The sequence below is a fragment of the Scyliorhinus torazame genome, chromosome 2 (assembly GCF_047496885.1).
Source record: "Scyliorhinus torazame isolate Kashiwa2021f chromosome 2, sScyTor2.1, whole genome shotgun sequence".
NCBI classification, from domain to species: Eukaryota; Metazoa; Chordata; class Chondrichthyes; order Carcharhiniformes; family Scyliorhinidae; genus Scyliorhinus; species Scyliorhinus torazame.
In genome coordinates this window covers 218,165,938-218,191,517 of record NC_092708.1, presented here as the reverse complement: position 1 = coordinate 218,191,517, position 25,580 = coordinate 218,165,938, and the positions used below count along the sequence as shown (strand labels likewise).

The 25,580-nt window shown below is 46.9% G+C and overlaps 1 protein-coding gene across 2 annotated transcripts in view; it reads left to right on the top strand.

Moving 5' to 3' along the window:
• LOC140395811 (caspase-8-like) overlaps nucleotides 1-25,580 on the top strand; it is a 95,138-nt gene that overhangs the window by 40,743 nt on the left and 28,815 nt on the right. The window contains exons 6-8 of one of the 2 annotated variants that reach the window (XM_072483937.1): nucleotides 3,141-3,204; nucleotides 9,620-9,682; nucleotides 11,107-11,204. In XM_072483937.1, the coding sequence (XP_072340038.1) occupies nucleotides 3,141-3,204; nucleotides 9,620-9,682; nucleotides 11,107-11,204 (225 nt within the window). Of the gene's footprint in view, nucleotides 1-3,140; nucleotides 3,205-9,619; nucleotides 9,683-11,103; nucleotides 11,205-25,580 lie in introns of both variants that reach the window. The other variant, XM_072483936.1, reaches the window with a different exon arrangement.

Genomic DNA, 25,580 nt, shown 5'->3' with positions numbered 1-25,580 from the left:
TCTCCCCCCATTATCAGCTTTCCCATCTCTAGGTCCGGAATGCGTCCTAGCATCCGCCTCATAAAATTGGCATCATCCCAGTTCGGGGCATATACGTTTACCAAAACCACCGTCTCCCCCTGTAGTTTGCCACTCACCATCACGTATCTGCCCCCGTTATCCGCCACTATAGTCTTTGCCTCGAACATTACCCGCTTCCCCACTAATATAGCCACCCCCCTGTTTTTCGCATCTAGCCCCGAATGGAACACCTGCCCCACCCATCCTTTGCGTAGCCTAACCTGGTCTATCAGTTTCAGGTGCGTTTCCTGTAACACAATCACATCTGCCTTAAGTTTCTTAAGGTGTGCGAGTACCCGTGCCCTCTTTATCGGCCCGTTCAGCCCTCTCACGTTCCACGTGATCAGCCGGGTTGGGGGGCTTCCTACCCCCCCCCCCCCCCTTGTCGATTAGCCATCCCCTTTTTCCAGCTCCTCACCCGGTTCCCACGCAGCTGTATCTCCCCCAGGCGGTGCCCCCCCGCCCATCCCCTCCCATACCAGCTCCCCCCTCTCCCCAGCAGCAGCAACCCAGTAATTCCCCCCTCCTACCCCCCCGCTAGCGTAATTACTCCCCCCATGTTGCTCCCAGAAGTCAGCAAACTCTGGCCGACCTCGGCTTCCCCCCGTGACCTCGGCTCATACCGTGCGACGCCCCCTCCTTCCTGCTTCTCTATTCCCGCCATGATTATCATAGCGCGGGAACCAAGCCCGCGCTTCTCCCTTGGCCCCGCCCCCAATGGCCAACGCCCCATCTCCTCCACCTCCCCTCCCCCCCCCATCACCACCTGTGGAAGAGAGAAAAGTTACCACATCGCAGGATTAGTACATAAAACTCCTCTTTCCCACCTTTTTAACCCCCCTCTTCGCCCCCCACATTCGCCCCACCACTTTGTTCAAACGTTCTTTTTAATAACCCGCTCATTCCAGTTTTTCTTCCACAATAAAGGTCCACGCTTCATCCGCCGTCTCAAAGTAGTGGTGCCTCCCTCGATATGTGACCCACAGTCTTGCCGGTTGCAGCATTCCAAATTTTATCTTCTTTTTATGAAGCACCGCCTTGGCCCGATTAAAGCTCGCCCTCCTTCTCGCCACCTCCGCACTCCAGTCTTGATAAACGCGGATCACCGCGTTCTCCCATTTACTGCTCCGAGTTTTCTTTGCCCATCTAAGGACCATTTCTCTATCCTTAAAACGGAGGAATCTCACCACTATGGCTCTGGGAATTTCTCCTGCTCTCGGTCCTCGCGCCATCACTCGGTATGCTCCCTCCACCTCCAACGGACCCGCCGGGGCCTCCGCTCCCATTAACGAGTGCAGCATCGTGCTCACATATGCCCCGACGTCCGCTCCCTCCGCACCTTCAGGAAGACCAAGAATCCTCAGGTTGTTCCTCCTTGCGTTGTTCTCCAGTGCCTCCAACCTTTCCACACATCGTTTCTGATGTGCCTCATGCGTCTCCGTCTTCACCACCAGGCCCTGTATGTCGTCCTCATTCTCGGCTGCCTTTGCCTTCACGACCCGAAGCTCCCGCTCCTGGGTCTTTTGTTAGATTCTATGCCTTCTGATCCGATATCGCTCCTTGCTTTCGATCCCCTTGCAGCCACGTCTCTGTGATGCCCACAACATCGTACCGACCAATTTCAATGTGTGCAACAAGCTCATTTACCTTGTTCCGTATACTGCGCACATTCCAATAATTTATATTTATTTTTTCATAAATTACTAATTTATTTTAAAAATAAAAAGCACAACTGAAGTACAAAAGTGTAATCATTCGTACATATTATCTGAATTCAGTCAACTCGTAGTTTATCTGTACGTAGTCAAGTCATATGACAGTATAACCCCACCACAATCATAGGTTCAGATTGAGTGCAAGGTCCAAGAGATAGTACCTTGAATTTGAGGTCTGTCCACCACAAAATGACTCAGTTGGGTGCCTTTCAAAAGCCTGGTTATTTGTACAATTATGTGAGGATATGATTGCAGCCCAAGAGGAGCACAAACTACTGTAACCATGACTTCCCTAGGGCAGCACAGTGGTGCAGTGGTTAGCACTGCTGCCTCACGGTGCCAAGGTCCCAGGTTCGATCCTGGCTCTGGGTCACTGTCCGTGTGGAGTTTGCACATTCTCCTCGTGTTTGCATGGGTTTCGCCCCAACAACCCAACAGATGTGCAGGGTAGATGGATTGGCCACGCTAAATTGCCCCTTAATTGGAAAAAAAATGAATTGGGTACTCTAAATTTAAAAAAAAAAATTAAATCATGACTCCCAGGTCTTCCTGCATGAATCTCACTTCCATCATCCGGAAATGAGTGGCTCACTAACCTGTGCTCTCAGTCTGCTGATGATAAATGTTACTGAGCAGCTTATTTGTTTCTGTGTGTCCCTCACTCTCATGACTGGGGCTAATTCTACGCTTGAGCTCCAAATCATTGCATGTACTAACCTTCTAGCTGTTCTGCATTGCCACTGTCTTGAAATGAAGACTCACACAAATGTTGCTTCCTCCTCCAACTGTTTCTTTCACTTCATTCTCATTTAGTTATTTGATTGCATTACTTTTTCCTTTTTAATTTGTTCGTGATATTCTGCACTGTAATTCCTGGTCCATCATGCTGGATTCCTAATGAGAAAAAGAGCAATTGTCTGCTGCTGCTGCTGCTGCTGTTGCTCCTGAGAGAAGTGAATGTTGGGGAAGTAGATGAACAATAAACCAAAATTACAATAGTTGACCACTCGTCTAAATCCAAGATGGGGTGGACATTTTGTGAGTTAATTAACTCCAACTCCAAGTGAAAAACAAAACTTATCAAATGAAAGCATAATGTTGCCACTGGTGTTGACAATGCTTTCCAGTTCCTTGGATAAGTACAGATCACAGAAGGCCTCAACTGTACTGGAGGACATAGCTGTGAAAGAGGGAAAGCAGGCAGTCACTATCCAGTGGCCTCATTTTACACAGTCAAAATTCATTTGTTTAACAGAGTTAAAATCTACAGATTGAGTGCCATGTCATCAAGAGAGTGCGAAGGAATGGTCAAAAACGGATGAACAGATATATCCAATTGAAATGTTTCTTTATTGTATCTCTCAGGCGGATGACCCAGCCGTAGAAAGGCCACATCTCCAGCAAGCAGGTCGTTCAACTATAGAGCACAGTAAGTGGAAATGGGTTTATTTTCCGCAGCAGTTTTCTTTCCCTTTCTCTGCCATTGACACTGACTGTTTCACGGGTACGGGTCCATCAGTACCAGTTACACAGTGCTACTTGGCCCCAAGGACCATTCTTCTGCGCGCCTAGAAAATGAGCACCAACAGACGTTTTGTTTATTGTGTGTCTGTGAATTTCTTCTCAGAATCCCCCCAGATGATTGTCATGTGGAAGTTTCCGAACTCCACTTCCAAGACCACTCTTTAAAATCTTTGCTCATATGTATGCTTTCCCTTAGAGGTTTGCATTCCAAAACCCAGACCAGATTTTCCAAATTACACTTTTAAGAAAAGCTTCTGCTCCACTTTTAACAGCGAATCCAGTACATGATTTCACACCAACCCCTTTAGAATTTCTTTGTCTTAACAGCTGTGCAAACTGCCCACAATTGTTTTAACTCTCGATTCTCAGACTGAACTAAAATCGCTTCAGACATCTTTGAAGGCTGCTGTTCAGCTTTAAATCTGGTCACTGAAATTGTTTCTTCAACTCAGAACATTTGTTTACTCTTCCTTGAATTCTTTTGAACAATACCTTGATCTCTGTTCACTTAACTTCAGACTTCTTGAATATTACTCTTCATTTCTCTGTTTTCCTTAACTAGCTGGACTTTAGATTTCCGGCATTTGTATTCTTACCCATTATCAATAGAAGGGCTTTTCTTCAAGCAAAGCTGAGAGCGATTTTCCTCTCTAGCCTTCTACACCAACTGCTTCTAGCAGAGCTTGAGAGCTGCCTTCACTGCTGATCTTTAACTGCAATCAAATTAGCTAAACTAAAACTTAAAGACATCTCTAACTACAAGGCCCCAGTTGTCAAGCAACCACTGCCTGTTTATTTATTCTTCACACTGTAGCCCTCTTTAAACACAATAGAAATGTGTGGCACGGTAGCACGGTGATTCGCACTGTTGCTTCACAGCGCCAGGGTCCCAGATTCGATTCCTGGCTTGGATTACTGTTTGTGTGGAGTCTGCACGTTCTCCCCGTGTCTGTGTGGGTTTCCTCCGGGTGCTCCGGTTTCCTCCCATAAGTCCTGAAAGACATGCTTGTTAAGTGAATTGGACATTCTGAATTCTCCCTCAGTGTACCCGAACAGATGCCGGAATGTGGCGACTAGGGGATTTTCACAATATTCATTGCAGTGTTAATGTAAGCCTACTTGTGACACTAATAAAGATTATTATTAACAGCGCAATTGGAACTTAACCTCCCACTCATACAAACACCTTGGTCCAGCATGAATCTAACTAGGTTTTACCCCTTCCAGGCACAGAAACATTTAATTAACCCCTCTTGAAACTATACCTTATTTCTAATGTTTACCAATACAAATGTAAATTCCTTAAAACTACCGTTATTTTCCTAACAGAAAACAATTCTGCCATTGTAGTGCACCAAATGTGGCGACTAGGGGTTTTTCACAGTAACTTCATTGCAGCATTAATGTAAGCCTACTTGTGACAATAAAGATTATTATTAAAAAATGCAGTTGAGCTTCGTCAACATAAATCTTACATTGAACAGGAACTCTCTGAGCTTCATGCAGCAGTGCCAGAATGATTGATGTAGTTATCAGTCACGAGATGCTCATGTGAAGGTCTTGACTCTGAACTAGCACTGCCTATACCTCTTGCAATCTTTCTTTGTTCAATACTCAGGGCACTTCTGTGTCACTATTTCTGTTTGAATATGATTCATTGAAGGCAGACTGTTGCTGGGTACAGTTCTAAGATGCCAGGTTCCCACAAATACGTCACACAACTGGCCAGGCTTCATTCGTCTTTTTTTGCCCAGTGACACGGAGGTCATTGGATCAGCCCTTACTGAAATGGATTAACACTACACAGAATCACAGAGCTGTTACGGAGCAGAAGGAAACCATCTGGTCCATCGTGTCCGCACCGGGCCTCTAAACAAGCATCATGACTTAGTGCCATTCTCCTGCCTTTTCTCCGTACCCCTGCACATTGTTTCTGTTCAAATAATCATCTAATATTCTCTTGAATGTCTCAAATGAACCTACCTTAATTACACTTCCAGGCAGTGCATTCCAGGCCTGAACCATTCACACAGTGGAAACCCCCTTCAGAGCAAACGTCACCTTTTCCATGGTCAGAAACTCCAGCAGATCCCCCCTCCACGCCAAGGCACAGGGCGGAGAAGCTGGGGCGGAATTCTCCGTCGGCGGGATTCTCCATTTTGCCAGCGCCCGGGGGTTTCCCCGATGGCGTGGGGCTGCCCCTCAATGGGAAACCCCACTGACCGGCCGGCATAACAGAGAATCCAGCCGGCGGGCCGGGGCAGAAATGTGGCACGGCGGGGCGGAGAATCCGGCCCCTGACCTCCACCCCAACAAGACCCGCCTACGAACAATCAGCGAGGCGAAGGCTAGAATATCTGCCCCTACACCCGCCTGTATCTCCGGTCGTTCCAACACCCGAATATGGCTTCTCTGGGACCGGGCTCCATGTCCACAGGTAAAATCCCCGAAATAGTGCTGAACACCGTCCTCCAAAACCTTTCCAGCTTCGGGCAGGACCAAAACATATGAAAATGATTCGCAGGGCCCCTCCCATATCACTCCCAGACATCCTGCGCCGTCTCAAACAGCCGGCTCATCCTAGACTTTATGAGGTGCACCCTGTACACTACCTTCAGCTGTATAAGCCCTAGATACGCACACAAAGCTGGGGCGTTGACCCTCTGCAGCACCTCACACCACAAACCCTCCTCCCACCTCGCCTTAACCCCCTCCAGGGGGGCTGCACGGTGGCGCAATGGGTTAGCCCTGCTGCCTCACGGCGCCGAGATCCCAGGTTCGATCCCGGCTCTAGGTCACTGTCCGTGTGGAGTTTGCACATTCTCCCCATGTTTACGTGGGTTTCGCCCCCACACCCCAAAGATGTGCAGGTTAGGTGGATTGGCCTCGATAAATTGCCCCTCAATTGGAAAAAATGAATTGGATACTCTAAATTTATTTTAAAATAAACATCCCTCCAGGGACACCCCGTCCTCTTCCAAGTTCCTCCCATAAATTGCTAAGACCACCCCCCCTCTCCAAACCCCCATTGACAGCACTACTTCCAACAATGAGGTGGCAGGTGTCATCGGGAAGGTTGGAAAGACCTTCCTCACAAAGTCTCCCACCTGCATATACCTAAAGCTTTCGCCCTGCGCCAACCCAAACTTCTCGCCCAACTCTTCCAAACTCGCAAATCGCCTTCCGAGAAACAAGTCTTTCATTTCCTTAATCCCCCTCTCTTCCCATCCCCGGAACCTTATCCATCCTCCCCACTCGAACCCATGATTCTCCCTGATCAGTATCCCCCCCGACCCAGCTCCCAACCCAAAATGCTGCCTATACTGTCTCCAAATCTTCAACGTGGCCACTACCACTGGAGTCACCGAATACTTCCCTGGCACCATTGGGAACGGCGTCGTTGCCAGCGCCTACAATCCCGAACCCCTGCAGGAGCCCATCTCCATCCTCACCCACAAAGCCCCACCCCTGCTCCAGCCCCACACCTTCTCTGCATTTGCCGCTCAATAATAATACAACAAATTTGGGAGGCCGAACCCCCCACCTGCTGTCCCCTCTGCAGTATTACTTTGCTCATCCTAGCCACCTCCCCCACCTAAACAAATGAGCAGACCAGCCTGTCCACCCACCCTAAAAAACGCCTTGGGCAAAAAGACCGATATTCATTGAAACAAAAACAGGAATCATTTATCTTTACTGCCTGCACACGGCCCGCCAACGACAGAGGGAGATTGTCCCACCTCAGCAAATCCGCCTTCACCCTCCCCACCAAGCAAGTGAAGTTAAATTCTGAAGTCCTACCCTAACCCTGCATCATCCCAATTTGGGGCCATATATGCTTGCCAGCACCACTAACCTCCCCTCCCAACACACTTGTCACTATCACGTACCTGCTCCCCTGGTCAGCCACCATGCTCTCCATCTGAAACCACACCCTCTTGCCCACCAATATCGCTACACCCCGGAGCCCTACTATCAAACCCCAAATGAAACACCTGACTCACCCAACCCTTCCTAAGCCTCACCTGATCCTCTCCCTCATATGGGTCTCCTGCAGCATCACCACATCAGATTTTAAACACTTCAACTGCACGAAAACTCTCGACCTCTTCTCTGGTTCCCCCTAACCCCCTCACGTTCCACTATCCTGACAAGGGGTCTCTCATCTCCCCACCCCTCCTATCCACCATTCCCATTACCCCAGGTCCTGTCCACCCAGCCAGGATCCCCCCCACCAGAATCCTCCCATCCACTTCCTCTTACAAACATCTCACCCAGTATCGATCCCCTCCCCTACCATTCAGGTCCATCGAAACCTGCTCCATCATGTTCCAACGACCACGGCCCCTCCCTCCATCACACTCCCGTTCACTAGCCAACCTTCGTTTGCTAGTGCGATGACCCCTGCAAGAGCCCCCCCCCCCCTCCTCCCCTCCCCCTCCTTAGTAACTGGCCACATACCCCCCAAAGAAACCACCTCCCATATATCAAGAAACAATATAAAACCACACCCATAGAAAAAAAAGAAAAACCAAATACCCCAAACACATGGAAACAACCCCCCCCCCCCCCCATTCAAGAAACAGGGTAACAAAACCACAATCAAACAGAAAACACTCCATAAGAAAAACACCATCCCTGTCCTCACCTACCAAGTCCAAATCCCAACCCTCATCTCAGTCCTAGTCCTTCAGCCTTAGCAAACGCCTCCACCACCTCTCAAAACAAAAATCCCTCAAGTTGTACGTTGCTCTCAACTTTGCAGGGTAGACCCCTCCAAATCTCACTCTGCTGCCATACAATGCCGCCTTCACCCGTCCAAAGGCTGCTCGCCAGCTCTGCCGTCAGGTCTTGGTATATTCGTATACCAATGCCTTTCCACTTCACCTCTTGTCTCTGCTTCGCCCAGCTTAAGGCCTTCTCCTTCACTATAGCCGCCCTTGGGGCTCATTCACTTTAGGCTTCGGCCTGAGCGACGGATGTGCCCTGCCCAACTCATAGTGGGAGGAATCATCCCCCTCCCATCAACTCCGCAAACATCCTTGCGAAGTACTTGGCCAGCCTCGGGCCCTCCACCTCCTCAGGCAGGCCCACGATTCTCAGATTTTGCCTCCTTGACCTCCCTCTTGGATCTGACCCTTTGTTGGCCTCCGCCACCCTCCGCAGCTCCTCGCCCATCGAGGAGAACCAGTTGCTATGTTGCGACAGTGCCTTCTCCATTCCCTTCAACTTCTCTCCTTGCTCCCGCACCTCGACCAACATCTTCATCACTGCCGGCTCTACCGGGAGACTTGCCTCCTGCACCCACTCTTTCATTGCAAGCATCATCTTCATCTGCAGCCCCTCCATATGCTTGGCATACAGCCTCTCAAACTCCCCCGACATCACCTCGGTCAGACTTTCCACCATGAGGGGAGCGGCCCCACCCAATGCTCCAACCCCTGCCATCTTTCTTCCTACAGGACCCACAGCCTTGCTCGATGAAGACTTTCGCTCTCCCCTTCTTTCCAGCATGCCTCTTCTGGGCCTTCGACATTTCACATCTTCCTGAAAACTTCCCACACCAACTCCTTCACAAACTACCCCTGAAACCGTGCATAAAAGTCCAAAAACCAGAGACTCTAGCAGGAGCCACCTAACGTGCAACCTCCACCTACATGTCTCCACCAGAATTCCCTCTTTGTCCCTATTAATAAAGCCCAGAATACTATATGCTTAATTAACTGCTTTCTCCACCTGTGCTGCCACCTTCAATGATTGATGCACATCTACACCCAGGACCCTCTGCTCCTGAACCCCTGTAAGAATTTGACCCCGTATTTTATATTGCCCCTCCATGTTCATCCTACCTTAATGCATCACCTCATTGAACTTCTTCTGCCACCTATCTGCTCACTCCACCAACTTGTCTATGTCCCTTTGAAGTTCTACACGGTCCTCTTCACAGTTTACAATACTTCAAAGTTTTGTGTTATCTGCACACTTTGAAATTGTCCCCTGCACACCAAGATCTAGATGTATGTATATCAGGAAAAGCAAGGGTCCCAATACCGACCCCTGGAGAACACAGACCATCAATCAAACTCATTACCTGGCTGGTCACCTTTAGTATCCATGATCTTGATCGCTGGTGCACCATGGCAGGAGTGTGTGCCATCTACCAGGTACACTGCAGCAGCCCTCCAAACCTGTGATCTCTCCTTCCTAAAAGGATACGGGCTGCAAGTGCATGGGGACTTATCAATAAATGCTGGTGAAGTCCACAACTTGTGAACAAAAAAAAATACTGATTTATCTTTCATTGTTAATCTGTTTTTCAGTTGCAAATGGCATGGCCAATCTGCACAGAGGTATGAAAGCAATGAGTATGGAATCTACATCAGGTAATATTCTATTACTGAGTACTCACTTTCTGAGATTTGGGTTCAGGGTTTTTTTTTCAGAGAAAGTTAAACCTTTGCTCTTGCTTATATTATTTTTATATATATATGACCTGGACTGTGGTGCTCAGGGCATGATTCCAAAATTTGCAGACGATATGTAGGCTGGAAACGTGATGAGGATAGTCTTGAAAATCAAAAGGACATAGACGTGTTGGTGGACTGGGCAGACAAGTGGCAGATGAAGTTCAATGCAAAGAAGTGCGAGGTGATTTATTTTGGCAGGGAGAATATGGAAAGACACTATAAAATAAAGGGAGAAACTCTAAAGGAGGTGTAGGAACAGGGGGACCTTGGTGTAGATGTACATAAGTTATTGAAGGTGGCAGGGCAGATTGAGAGAGCAGTTAATAAAGCACATGGTATCCTAGGTTTTATTAATGGGGGCATTGAGTATAAGAGTAAGGAGGTCATGTTGAACCTGTATAAGACATGGGTTAGGTTTCATCTGGAGTATGGCATCGAGTTCTGGGCACCATACCTGAGGAGGGATGTGAAGGCATTGGAGAGAGTACAGAGGACATTCACAGGAATAATTCCAGGGATAAAGAACTGTAACTAGGAGGATAGATTGGAGAAGTTGGGACTGTTTACCTTGGAGAAAGAAAGGCTGACAGGAAACTTGATAGAGGCATTCAAGACCCTGAGGCGTATGTACAGGGTGAATAGTGAGAAACTGTTCTCACTCAAGAGAGCATCAAGAATTAGAGGGCACAGGTTCAAAAAGTGGGCAAAAGGAGACCAAGTGATGTGACGAAAGAAATTTTCACCCAGAAGGCGATTGGAGGCTGGAACGAACTTCCTGAGAGGGTGGAAGCAGGTTCGATTGAGGTATTCAAAGAATGTGCAAGGTTATGGGGATAAGACAGGAGAGTGGCACAAGGTAGAAAGCTCTTTCAGAGAGCCAGACTTGATGGGCCGAGTGGCCTCCTAAGCACTGTAAAGATTCTGTGATTCTGTTGACGACTGCCTAGTTCACATGGTGTTATGACATAATCTCAACTACCCTACCGATCAAATAACTATTTGAGAGGGAGGTTCTCATTGTGTGCTCTCCAAGATGGACAGAGAAGGCAGAAGCAATAGTTTAACATTTAATCATAATTTATTCACTGTTTAAATAAATTTGCTCTGTGCCTGACCAAAATTCTTACATTAATTTGAAGCATGATAAACAGACTTGCAAATTAACTTCATCTTTCTTGCAATGTGCACAAATGGAGGATTGTACAAACCCTGAGCAAATGTTTCCAAAGCACCTCTCCCTACTTCCCAAACCATTTGAAAATGGCATTCAGGTTGGGTATGTGTGAAATGTCCCGCAGCATCATAATATTATTTTGTTCTTTCTCTAACTGGCTCAGCAGAGACCTCAACAACTTCTTCTTCGGATGCAGCACCTGCCCTTCCTCCATGCCACTCAGCACAGGCAAGTTCAAACTTGGAGGCAAATCAGCACAAGCAGGTTGGTGAGACACAGTGAACAGTGTGAACGTTAACTTTCTGAGCTCTCTCAAAGTCATTGCTGTATATTCTAAGAAAGTAAAGCTCCTCACCACCATCGGTGGTGGAGGTAGTGATTATTTGTGGTCATGAGTTCGATCAATGGTCTCTGCTGAGTTGGTTTATTTCAGTCGTCAGCAGTGATACAATTGACCCTCAGTGAGGGAGGGAGAATGAGAAATGACCAATTGGGTGAAGTATTGTAGGAAGGTTAGAAGGCCTGGAACTGTACCCTGACAACAGTTTTGTGCTTTCAGGAGAGAATGTTAAAACAAAACTGGTGTCGCAGAATGGTGCCATGAGCACTGTAAAATGATTTTATTGTTGTACAGCTCACATGAGTAAGATCTCTTTGGGACTGAACTGGCATCCAAATGAAAACCCTGCAATGAAAGATTGGAGCCAAGACAATGGACTGCATGATGGACTTGGTATTCCAGCACTGCACTGGGATCAGATAGACCTGCAGTGGGCCAGGACATAATTGATGATCAGTCTTTTTCCCTTGGCGGGGGATGGGGGGGAACGGCTCTTCGGACCAGCTGCAGAAACCTTACCTGTGTTTCATGTTAGATAGATTTAGGCAGCTGAACTCCAGAAGCACGACCGTGCTCATCTGAGAGATCCTGTAGCTTGGCTATTCCTGGCCTGTCCCTAAATCGTTTGGGCTGAGGAAAATCACTCATATCCCTATGGGCAGAGTGTGAACTGCATATTTTGCAGAGAGAAACAACACTTGTGTGGGTTGACGTGGAAAGTGGTTAGGGTAGATTTTCCAGGTCTTCACCTCCTACTACTGTTCATTGAACACTCTGTGTATGCTGTCTGATAATTTCCACCCGTTATAGCTTGCCGAGCAACAGCTATACAGGTGTGTGCCCCCCTCTGGTGCCTTGATTCTCATACATGAACTTCCGCAATAAGGCAATCTAATAATGATAACAATAATAATCTTTATTAGTGTCACAAGTAGGCTCACATTAACACTGCAATGAAGTTACTGTGAAAAGCCCCGAGTCGCGACACTCCAGCGTCTGTTCGGGTACACAGGGAGAATTCAGAATGTCCAGTTCACCTAACAAGCATGTCTTTCGGAACTTGTGAGAGGAAACCGGAGCGTCCGGAGGAAACCCACGCAGACGCGGGGAGAACGTGCAGACTCCGCACAGACAGTGACCCAAGCGGGGAATCAAACCTGGGACCCTGGAGCTGTGAAGCCACATGGCGAACCACTGTGCCACCATGTCGCCATATGGCCATTGATGCATTGAGAGCCTGAATTTCCCCTCACTCGGCATCTGCACATATTTTCCAGCTGTGATCATTGAACAGGATATCAAGGAGAAGCCTAGGATAATTTTTACTATCCTCAGCACAAGGGTGCAGAAGCCAGTTGTTCTGCCCTTAGCTATGACTCAAAGGTAGCACTCTTTCCCCTGAGTCAAATCCCATTCCAGGAAGCTGTGCACATAATCTAAGTTGTCACCTCGGTACACAAAGAGAGTGTTGAGCTGGCATCTGTATTCTAAGTAATTACATCTCAGTTAGGTTGTTTTAATCATAGACCTTACAGTGCAGAAGGAGGCCATTCAGCCCATCGAGTCTGCACCGGCTCTTGGAAAGAGCACCCTACCCAAGGTCAACACCTCCACCCTATCCCCATAACCCAGTAACCCCACCCAACACTAAGGGCAATTTATCAGGGCCAATCCACCTAACTTGCACATCTTTGGACTGTGGGAGGAAACCGGAGCACCCGGAGGAAACCCACGCACACACGGGAAGAACGTGCAGACTCCACACAGACAGTGACCCAAGCCGGGAATCGAACCTGAGACCATGGAGCTGTGAAACAATTGTGCTAATCACCATGCTACCGTGCTGCCCCTTAATATTAGTTTTTACGGGATTGGGCTTTACTGGCATTTGTTACCATCCCTAATTGCCCTTCAGAAGGTGGTGCTGAGCTTCCTTCTTGAACCGCTACAGTCCATGTGGTGTAGGTACACCCACTGTGCTGTTAGGGAGGGAGTTCCAGGATTTTGACCCAGCAACAGTAAAGGAACGGCGATATATTTCCAAGTAAGAATAGTGAGTGACTTGGAGGGGAACCGACAGGTGGTGGTGTTCCCAGGTATCTGTTGCTCCTGACCTTCCAGATGGTAGTGGTTGTGGGTTTGGAAGGTGCTGTCTGGATAGCCTTGATGAGTTTGTGCAGTGCATCTTGCAGATGGTACACACTGCTACTCTGCATTGGTGGTGGAGGGAGTGATTATTTGTGGAAAAGATGCCAATCAAGCAGGTTGCTTGGTCCTGGATGGTGTCGAGCTTTTTGAGTGTTGTTGGAGTTGCATTCATCCACAAGAGTATCCATTACACTCCTGACTTGTGCTTTGTAGATGGTGGACAGGTTTTGGGAGTCAGCAGCTGACCTGCTCTTGTGGCCACAATATCAATATGGCTAGTCCAGTTCAGTTTCTGATTAATGGTAACCCCCAGGATGTTGATCGTGGGGGATTCAGTGATGGTAATGCCATTGAATGCCACGGGGCGATTGCCTGGCACTTGTGTGGCACAAATATAACTTGCCACTTGTCAGCCCAAGCCTGGACATTGTCCAGGTCTTGCTGCATTTGCACGTGGATTGCTTTGGTTTCTGAGGAGTCGCAAATGGTGCTGAACATTCTGGGTTCAAACATGAACGTGCAGTCATCCGCAAACATTCTGACCTTATGTTGGAAGGAAGGTCATTGATGAAGCAGCTGAAGATGGTTGGGCCTAGGACACTACCCTGAGGAACTCCTGCAGTGATGTCCTGGAGCTGAGATAATTGACCTCCAAACCACCACAACCATCTTCCTTTGTGTCAGATATGACTCCAACCAGCGGAGAGTTTTCCCCCTAATTCCCATTGACTCCAGTTTGTCCATGTTTGAACCAAAGCTGCAATGAGATGAATAGAAAACTATTGAAGAGGATCAGGCGGGTTCTCCCAGTGTCCTGGGTCGATATTTGTCCTGTAATCAACATCGTCACAAAAGATTATCTGGTCATTTATCTCACTGCTGTTGGTATGATCTTGCTGGATGTAAATTGTTCACCTGCATTTCCTACATTTTAACAGTAATTACATTTAAAAGGTAAATCATTGGCTGTGAAAGAGTAATTGCAAATTCCTCCTTTTTTAAAAAAAATATATTTTATTCAAACTTTTTGGCCAACCATGACAGTACATTGTGTATCCTTTACACAATAATATAACAATATAAATAACAATGGCCAGTTTTAAACAAGAAATAAATAATATATAAACAACATCAAAATTAAAAAACAAAACTAAATGGCAACTGCCTTGTCCCAAATAAATACACTCCAAAAATACAATTCAGCAGTCCAATATACAATTACCTATAACAACAACCTATACATATTATAATTATACACTAACATCCCTGAGAGTCCTTCTGGTCCCCCCCCCCCCCCCCCCCCCCACCCCCGCAGGCTGCTGCTGCTGTCTTCTTCTTTTCCATTCCCTCTATCTTTCTGTGAGGTATTCGACGAACGGTTGCCACCGCCTGGTGAACCCTTGAGCCGATCCCCTTAGGACGAACTTAATCCGTTCCAGCTTTATAAACCCTGCCATGTCATTTATCCAGGTCTCCACACCCGGGGGCTTGGCTTCCTTCCACATCAACAGTATCCTGCGCCGGGCTACTAGGGACGCAAAGGCCAAAACATCAGCCTCTTTGGCCTCCTGCACTCCCGGCTCTTCTGCAACCCCGAATATAGCCAACCCTCAGCTTGGTTCGACCTGGACCCCCACCACCTTCGAAAGCACCTTTGTCACCCCCACCCAAAACCCCTGTAGTGCCGGACATGACCAGAACATATGGGTGTGATTCGCTGGGCTTCTCGAGCATCTCGCACACCTATCCTCTACTCCAAAAAATTTACTGAGCCGTGCTCCAGTCATATGCGCCCTGTGTAACACCTTAAATTGTATCAGGCTTAGCCTGGCACACGAGGACGATGAGTTTACCCTACTTAGGGCATCAGCCCACAGCCCCTCCTCAATCTCCTCCCCCAGCTCCTCTTCCCATTTCCCTTTCAGCTCATCTACCATAATCTCCCCCTCGTCCCTCATTTCCCTATATATGTCTGATACCTTACCGTCCCCCACCCATGTCTTTGAGATCACTCTGTCCTGCACCTCATGCGTCGGGAGCTGCGGGAATTCCCTCACCTGTTGCCTCGCAAAAGCCCTCAGTTGCATATACCGGAATGCATTCCCTTGGGGCAACCCATATTTTTCGGTCAGCGCTCCCAGACTTGCAAACGTCCCATCTACAAACAGATCTCTCAATTGTGTTACTCCTGCTCTTTGCCATGTTCCAAATCCCTCATCCATTCTCCCCGGAGCAAACCTATGGTCATTTCTTATCGGGGACCACACCGAGGCTCCCGTCTTTCCCCTATGCCGTCTCCACTGCCCCAAAATTTTCAGAGTAGCCACCACCACCGGGCTTGTGGTGTATTTCTTCGGTGAGAACGGCAATGGCACCGTCACCATAGCTTGTAGGCTAGTCCCCCTGCAGGACGCCCTCTCCAATCTCTTCCACGCCGCTCCCTCCTCTTCTCCCATCCACTTACATACCATTGAGATATTGGCGGCCCAGTAGTACTCACTTAGGCTCGGTAGTGCCAGCCCCCCCCTATCCCTACTACGCTGCAAAAATCCCTTCCTCACTCTCGGGGTCTTCCCGGCCCACACAAAATTCATGATACTCTTCTCAATCCTTTTGAAAAAAGCCTTCGTGATCACCACCGGGAGGCACTGAAACACAAAGAGGAATCTCGGGAGGACCACCATTTTAACCGCCTGCACCCTCCCTGCCAGTGACAGGGATACCATGTCCCACCTCGTGAAGTCCTCCTCCATCTGTTCCACCAACCGCGTTAAATTTAACCTATGCAATGTACCCCAATTCTTGGCTATCTGGATCCCCAAGTAGCGAAAGTCCCTTGTTACCTTCCTCAGCGGTAAGTCCTCTATTTCTCTGCTCTGCTCCCCTGGATGCACCACAAACAACTCACTTTTCCCCATGTTCAGTTTATATCCTGAAAATTCTCCAAACTCCCCAAGTATCCGCATTATCTCTGGCATCCCCTCCGCCGGGTCCGCCACATACAACAACAAATCGTCCGCATACAGAGATACCCGGTGTTCTTCTCCTCCCCTGAGTACTCCCCTCCACTTCCTGGAACCCCTCAATGCTATTGCCAGGGGCTCAATCGCCAGTGCAAACAATAATGGGGACAGAGGACATCCCTGCCTCGTCCCTCTATGGAGCCGAAAATACGCAGACCCCCGTCCATTCGTGACCACGCTCGCCATCGGGGCCCTATACAGCAGCTGTACCCATCTAATATACTCATCTCCAAAGCCAAATCTCCTCAACACCTCCCACAAATAATCCCACTCCACTCTATCAAATGCTTTCTCGGCATCCATCGTCACCACTATCTCCGCTTCCCCCGCTGGTGGGGGCATCATCATTGCCCCTAGCAGCCTCCGTATATTCGTATTCAGCTGTCTCCCCTTCACAAACCCAGTTTGGTCCTCATGGACCACCCCCGGGACACAATCCTCTATCCTCATTGCCATTACCTTGGCCAGAATCTTAGCGTCTACGTTCAGGAGGGAAATAGGCCTATAGGACCCGCATTGCAGCGGGTCTTTTCCCTTCTTTAAGAGAAGCGATATCGTTGCCTCTGACATAGTCGGGGGCAGCTGTCCCCTTTCCCTCGCCTCATTAAAGGTTCTCATCAGTAGCGGGGCGAGCAAGTCCACATATTTCCTGTAAAATTCAACTGGGAATCCATCCGGACCCGGGGCCTTCCCCGCCTGAATGCTCCTAATTCCTTTCACTACTTCCTCCATTTCGATCTGTGCTCCCAGTCCCACCCTCTCCTGCTCCTCCACCTTCGGAAATTCCAGCTGGTCCAGAAAATACATCATTCTCTCCTTCCCATCCGGGGGCTGAGCTTCATATAATCTTTCATAGAATGCCTTGAACACTCCATTCACTCTCTCCGCTCCCCGCTCCATCTCTCCCTCCTCATCCCTCACTCCCCCTATTTCCCTCGCTGCTCCCCTTTTCCTCAATTGGTGGGCCAGCAACCTGCTCGCCTTCTCCCCATATTCGTACTGTACACCCTGTGCCTTCCTCCACTGTGCCTCTGCAGTACCCGTTGTCAGCAAATCAAATTCTACGTGTAGCCTTTGCCTTTCCCTGTACAGTCCCTCCTCCGGTGCCTCCGCATATTGCCTGTCCACCCTCAGAAGTTCTTGCAGCAACCGCTCCCGTTCCCTACTCTCCTGCTTTCCTTTATGTGCCCTGATTGATATCAGCTCCCCTCTAACCACTGCCTTCAGCGCCTCCCAGACCACTCCCACCTGGACCTCCCCATTATCATTGAGTTCCAAGTACTTTTCAATACACCCACTCACCCTTAGACACACCCCCTCGTCCGCCATTAGTCCCATGTCCATTCTCCAGGGTGGACGCCGTTCTTTTTCCTCCCCTATCTCCAAGTCCACCCAATGTGGAGCGTGATCCGAAATAGCTATAGCCGTATACTCCGTCCCCCTCACCTTCGGGATCAACGCCCTTCCCAAAACAAAAAAGTCTATTCGCGAATAAACTTTGTGGACATAGGAGAAAAACGAAAACTCCTTACTCCTAGGTCTACTAAATCTCCATGGGTCTACTCCTCCCATCTGCTCCATAAAGTCTTTAAGCACCTTGGCTGCTGCCGGCCTCCTTCCAGTCCTGGACCTCGATCTTCCAGTCCTGGACCTCGATCTGTCCAGCCCTGGTTCCAGCACCGTGTTAAAATCTCCACCCATTACCAACTTCCCCACCTCTAGGTCCGGGATACGTCCTAACATGCGCCTCATAAAGTTGGCATCATCCCAGTTCGGGGCATATACATTCACTAAGACCACTGCCTCCCCCTGTAATTTGCCACTCACCATCACGTATCTGCCCCCACTATCCGCCACTATGGTCTTTGCCTCAAACATTACCCGCTTCCCCACTAGTATAGCCACCCCCCTGTTTTTCGCATCTAGCCCCGAATGAAACACCTGCCCCACCCATCCTTTGCGTAGTCTAACCTGGTCTATCAGTTTCAAATGTGTCTCCTGTAACATAACCACATCTGCCTTAAGTTTCTTAAGGTGTGCGAGTACCCGTGCCCTCTTTATCGGCCCGTTTAGCCCTCTCACATTCCACGTGATCAGCCGGGTTGGGGGGCTCTTTACCCCCCCCCCTTGTCGATTAGCCATCCCCTTTTATCCAGCTCCTCACCCGGTTCCCACGCAGCTGTGTCCCCGCCAGGCGGTGCCCCCCCCGCCCACCCCACCCCATACCAGCTCCCCCTTCTCCCCAGCAGCAGCAACCCAGTAAATCCCCCCTCCCACCCCCCCCCCCGCTAGATCCCCCACTAGCGTCGTTACACCCCCCATGTTGCTCCCAGAAGTCAGCAAACTCTGGCCGACCTCTGCTTCCCCCGTGACCTCGGCTCGCACCGTGCGACGCCCCCTCCTTCCTGCTTCCCTATTCCCGCCATAATTATCATAGCGCGGGAACAAAGCCTCACTTTTGGCCCCACCCCCAATGGCCAACGCCCCCAGCTCCTCCACCTCCCTTCCTCCCTCCCCCACAACCTGTGGAAGAGAGAAAAGTTACCGGGTCGCAGGATTAACAACATAATAATCATCTTTTCCCCCTTTTTCCCCCCTCTTCGCCCCACCACTTTGTCTCAAACGTTCTTTTTTAATAACCCACTTATTCCAATTTCTCTTCAACAATAAATGTCCACGCCTCATCCGCCGTTTCAAAGTAGTGGTGCTTCCCTTGATATGTGACCCACAGTCTTGCCGGCTGCAGCATTCCAAATTTAATCTTTTTATGAAGCACCGCCTTGGCCCGATTAAAGCTCGCCCTCCTTCTCGCCACCTCCGCACTCCAGTCTTGATAAACGCGGATCACCGCGTTCTCCCATTTACTGCTCCGAGTTTTCTTTGCCCATCTAAGGACCATTTCTCTATCCTTAAAACGGAGGAATCTCACCACTATGGCTCTGGGAATTTCTCCTGCTCTCGGTCCTCGCGCCATCACTCGGTATGCTCCCTCCACCTCCAACGAACCCGTCGGGGCCTCCGCTCCCATTAACGAGTGCAGCATCGTGCTCAAATATGCCCCGACGTCCGCCCCTTCTGCACCTTCAGGAAGACCAAGAATCCTTAAATTCTTCCTCCTCGCATTATTCTCCAGCACCTCCAGCCTTTCCACACATCGTTTATGGTGTGCCTCGTGCATCTCCGTCTTCACCACCAGGCCCTGTATATCGTCCTCGTTCTAGGCAGCCTTTGCCTTCACGACCCGAAGCTCCCACTCCTGGGTCTTTTGCTCATCTTTTAGCCCTTCAATCGCCTGTAATATCGGGGCCAACAGCTCCTTCTTCATCTCCTTTTTGAGCTCTTCCACGCAGTGTTTCAAAAACTCGTGTTGTTCAGGGCCCCATATTAAACTGCCACCTTCCGACGCCATCTTGGTTTTTGCTTGCCTTCCTTGCCGCTGCTCTAAAGGATCCACCGCAATCCGGCCACTTTCCTCTCCTTTTTCCATCCGTATCCAGGGGGGATTCCCTTCTGGTTTACCGCACAGTGCTTTTAGCCGTTAAAATTGCCGTTGGGGCTCTTATTAAGAGCCCAAAAGTCCGTTCCACCGGGAGCTGCCGAAACGTGCGACTTAGCTGGTCATCGCCGCACCCGGAAGTTCCAAATTCCTCCTTCTGAAGTATATATCCAATTCTCTTTGGAAAGTTACGACTGAATCTCCTCACATCACCCTTTCAGGTTGCAATCCACCGCTAAAAGCTGCTAATCAAAATATTCTCATCCCCCTTTAGTTATCTTCACAGTTCTCTTCAATTAAAGTCCCACATCCCTGGTACAGTTCGAGTAAATCTCCTCCAAACCTTTTCCAAGATTTCAAATCCTTCTAAAATGCAGCGATGAGAAATTAATATAACACTAGCTGAGGCCTAATCGGTCATTTATAAAGGTTTAGCATAACTTTTGTGCTCAGGTCCTCAAGCTTAAGATCCCATTTATTTTTAAACAGCCTTCTGAACATGTCTTGTTACCTAGTCTTGTTACAACATGTGAAAGATGCTCAGTAAATGCAAGGCTATTTTAGAGCTTAGGAAATGTATTTTTCTGTATGACTCAGTGTTCCCTCTGGGAGTGCCATCTAGAAATGCTTTTCTGAGAATATTATTAACCAGATTTAGCAGTGCTTTTATATGAGGAACTTACTGATCAGGATTCTTGTTAAAAGCAATTACCAATGACCTTTCTTCTATTTTTTGAAGGGAAGATAGAAATCTCAGAGCATGAGTCAAACAATATATTTTAAAATTATTTTATGGGTTGTGGGCATGGCTGGCAAGGCCAGCAATTATTGCCCAATCCTTATTGCCCTTGAACAGAGTGGCTTGCTAGGGCATTTCAGAGGGAAGTTGAGGGACAGCCACATTGTTCTAGGCCTGGAGTCACATGTGGGCCAGGCCAGGAAGGCATATTTCCTTCCCTAAGGGGCATTTAATAAAAAAAAAAGATTTTTACGGGATGTGGGTGTCGCTGGTTAGGCCAGTATTTATTGCCCATCCCTAATTGCCCTTCAGAAGGTGGTGGTGAGCTTCCTTCTTGAACTGCTGCAGTAGTTGAGGTGTAGGTACACTGTGCTGTTAGGGAGGGGGGCATTACACCAACCCATATATAAAGGACACCACACCAGTAGTGTCGAACTCAAGTTATAAAAGTGTACATAGTGTAAATAAATGTGTTGAAGTTATCCACACGTCTGGACCTTCCATTGACAAATGCAACACAAGGAAGCCGCTTATGTTACAAAGGAAACATAACAAAACACAGCAGAAATGGAAATGTATTTTTTAAAGCAAAACAATGTTTATTCTATGAACTCCACTTAACCTTTTTAAAACATACAGTGAACATCTTAGCAACCATTAATTCAAAGATAACCCCCAAAGACTACAACACTAAGTAATCCTTTAAGCTTTCCTTTCAACATCCAGATGACTTAAAACACCTTTTACCAGAAGCATATCAGGTTAAAGTCACTCCTGTTATTCGTTTAAATCACCAGGATCGATTTACAGTCTTTAGATTACAGAGATAGATTCATACACCTTCTAGCTGTGACTGCAGCTATCCAGCTCTGAAAACGAAACTAAAACACACCCTGCAGCAAACAGCCTAAAATAAAAGTAAAAAGCTGACAGACAGCCCAGCTCCACCCACTCTCTGACATCACTGCAGTAATAAACACCCATTTCTTAAAGGTACTCTCATTACAGATACTTATATACACCCATTTATAAACACCCATTTCTTAAAGGTACTCTCACATGACAGCACCCCCCACGAAAAAAAAATAAACCATCAACTTCAAGATTTTTTCATTTTTCACCTTTTCACAATTCTTTAAGAAATGCACACAGTAAATATACTTTTTCGTTTCAAAACACGCCACCAGGTATAATAATATAGTCCATTTTTTTCGTTCTTCCTCCAAATGAAATCCTTCTTGATTGACAGTCTCTTTGAACAAGAAGGTCTCTGCACGAACCATCCATTCCTCCAGGCCTCGGCATTTCTCTTTAAAATCAGATACTTTAGTTCAATCTGATCACAGAGTCCCTTGCAATTGTCCAACACGGGCATTGGGTATCACAGCTGTCAGGCAGTCAGATGCCTGTTGAATGTCCGCTGTCCAATGAAATTTTTGACGTTTCTTCAGCAAGTCCATCAGTGGAGCAATCACGCCACAAAACATTTGCACAAATGTTCGATCAAATCCACTCATGCCAAGAAATCGCATTATTTCCCTTTGTCTCGGGGGTATTGGAAACTCCTCAATAACTGTTGGTTTCACATCCCGTGTGACCATTCGACCCTGTCCGATTGTATGGCCAAGGAAAGTGTCTGGGCTTTTCCAAATTCACTTTTGGCTAGGTTTATCACCAAACCCGCCTCCTGAAGTCGATCAAATAACTCCATCAGATGTTTTAAATGTTCTTTCCATGTCTGGCTGAAAATTACCAGATCGTCGATGTATACCGCACAGTTGGGTAATCCTGAAACAACGTTGTTAGTTAACCGGTGAAATGTGGCTGGGGCGTTTTTCATGCCAAATGGCATAACTTTGAATTGGTATATACCATCTGGAGTCACAAAAGCTGAAATCTCCTTCGCCTTTTTGGATAAAGGTACCTGCCAGTAAACTTTAAGTAAATGCAATTTAGAAATAAAAGCTGATTGTCCCACTTTCTCAATGCAATCCTCCAAATGTGGGATAGGAGAAGAGTCCGTTCTTGTAACTGCATTAACCTTTCTATAGTCCACACACACAACCATTGGGTACCGTCTAGTTTTGATACCATCACTATGGGCGAGCTCCAATGGCTGCAACCCACTTCAATTATGCCATTTTTAAGCATACTCTCAATCTCTTTGTTAACCTGTGCCAATTTTAAAGGGTTAAGTCTGTATGGATGTTGTTTGATTGGAACAGCATTTCCCACATCTACATCATGTATAGCCATTTTAGTACTTCCCAATTTATCTCTACAAACTTGCCCATGTGATATCTATAACTCTTTCAGGTCAGTTCATTTTTCCTCTGGAAGGTAACTCAACAATTTATCCCAATTTTTAAGAACATCCTCGTTTTGCTAATTTAATTTGAGGTATGTCAAATTCACAGTCATCTGGATTTGGTTCGTCACTTTGAGTTAGAATCATTAAAACTACCTCCTTTTTCTCTCCTTCCCTTTCAAAGTACCTTTTAAGCATATTCACATGACACACTCGGTGAGTCTTCCTTCTATCTGGTGTTTTTACCACATAATTCACCTAATTTAATTTCCTTTCAATCTGATAAGGTCCACAAAACCTAGCTTTTAAAGGCTCACCTACCCCTGGTAACAATACTAAAACTTTATCTCCACTGGCAAAGCTACGAACTTTGGATTTCTTGTCCGCTACCCGTTTCAGCACATTTTGTGCAACTTTTAAATGTTGTCTAGCCAATTCACCTGCTCTATTTACTCATTCCCTAAAATCTGACACATATTCCAATAATGGAATTTCCGATTTCTCAATCACCAATCTTTCCTTAATTAATTTAAGTGGTCCTCTTACCTCATGACCAAAAATTAGTTCAAAAGGACTACATTTGGTTGATTCATTAGGTGCATCCCTAATTGCAAACAGTACGAATGGAATTCCTTTATCGCAATCCTCTGGATAATCATGACAAAAAGCCCTCAACATTGTCTTTAATGTCTGATGCCGCCTTTCTAATGCTCCCTGTGATTCTGGATGGTATGCAGTTGATTTAAATTGTTCTATTCCTAAGCTAGCCATAACTTCTTTGAATAACTTTGAGGTAAAATTCGATCCTTGATCCGATTGTATTTCTGTGGGTAGTCCATATCTAGTAAAGAATTTAAGTAACTCCTCCACAATCTTTTTAGCTGTAATATTGCGTACTGGAATGGCCTCTGGAAACCTAGTAGACACATCCATTATAGTCAAAAGATATTGATTACCACTTGTCATTTTTGGAAGCGGTCCTACGCAATCAATTAGGACCCTTGTAAAAGATTCCTCAAATGCTGGAATGGGTATTAAGGGCGCTGGTTTTATCACTGCTTGAGGTTTCCCTATCACTTGTCATGTGTGACATGATTGACAAAATCTAACTACATCTTTATGTAGTCCAGGCCAATAAAAATGTTTCTGGATTTTTGCTTGAGTTTTCCTTATTCCCAAATGACCTCCCACTGGTACCTCATGTGCAACTCGCAACACCTCATTTCTATACCCTACCGGCAATACTACTTGATGAACTTCTGCCCACTTTTCATCCGCCTGCATATGTAAAGGTTTCCATTTTCTCATCAAGACATCACTTTTACAGTAATAACGCTCTGGTATACACTCAAATTCCTCCTCTGTGTATGCTTTCTGATACATCCGTTTTATTTCTACATCTTTTTGTTGTAACTCTGCCAATTTTCCTGAACTAAAAATATCTGCCTCATCCTCCGCCTGTTCTTGTTCTTTTTCAACCATCTGATCAAAAATCATTTCTGATAATTGCACTTCAACTTCATTTTCACTCTTTGATTTCTCCTCTTGTCTTAACCTGTGACTTTGCGACTTTGTTACTACACAATCTGGAAAAATCCCAGGATATTTGTGCTTCAACACTTCAGTTGTCTGAGTTTGCACTGGCTTATCAACCACAGTAGGCATCACTCCCACCTGCGATCCAACTATATCATTACCCAAGATAAACTGTATTCCTGGACAAGATAGTTTCTCTATTACTCCTACTACCACTTCACCACTCTTCACTGGACTTTCCAACCTTACCTTATATAATGGAACACTACTCCTTTCACCCTGAATTCCACATATTAGCACCTTTTCTGGCAACATTCTTCCCAAACTGCATAACTCCTCAGCTCTTACCATTAAAGATTGACTAGCTCCAGTATCTCTTAAAATTGTGACTTCTTTACCTGCTCCTCCTGATACACATGAGTAAACTTTACCCACACAAGTAAATTCTTTAAAGAGATCTGGCACCTTCTTATCAATCACCTCTTGATCAGGCTGTACAATCCTTTTGCATGTCCTTCGCTTCACTTGGGCTTTCCTTTACCACTTTCACAAACCCCACTTTTCACACTGTGACTTTACATGGCCTAGTTTATTACAGTGAAAACATTTGAAACTTTTCATGTCTCTTCCACCCTCCTGGATTTCTTTTTTAATCTGAGGTACACTCTCATTATCTCCGATCAGATCACCTTTACCTTTACCACTTGAGTATTTCTCATGTCCCCAGTTTCTATCCCTCACAGGCTGAAATTGATGTCGGAAACCAATCTTTGATTTATGAACTAATTCATAATCATCTGCCATTTCTGCTGCTAATCTCGCAGTTTTAACCCTCTGCTCTGCCACATGAGTTCTCACTACATCAGGAATTGAACTTTAAACTCCTCTACAAGTATAACTTCTCTGAGAGCTTCATACGTTTGGTCTATTTTCAAAGCCCTTATCCACCTATCAAAATTACCCTGTTTGATCCTTTCAAACTCCTCAAAATCCTTTCCTTAAATTTCTAAACCTTTGTCTGTAGGCTTCAGGCACTATTTCATATGCACC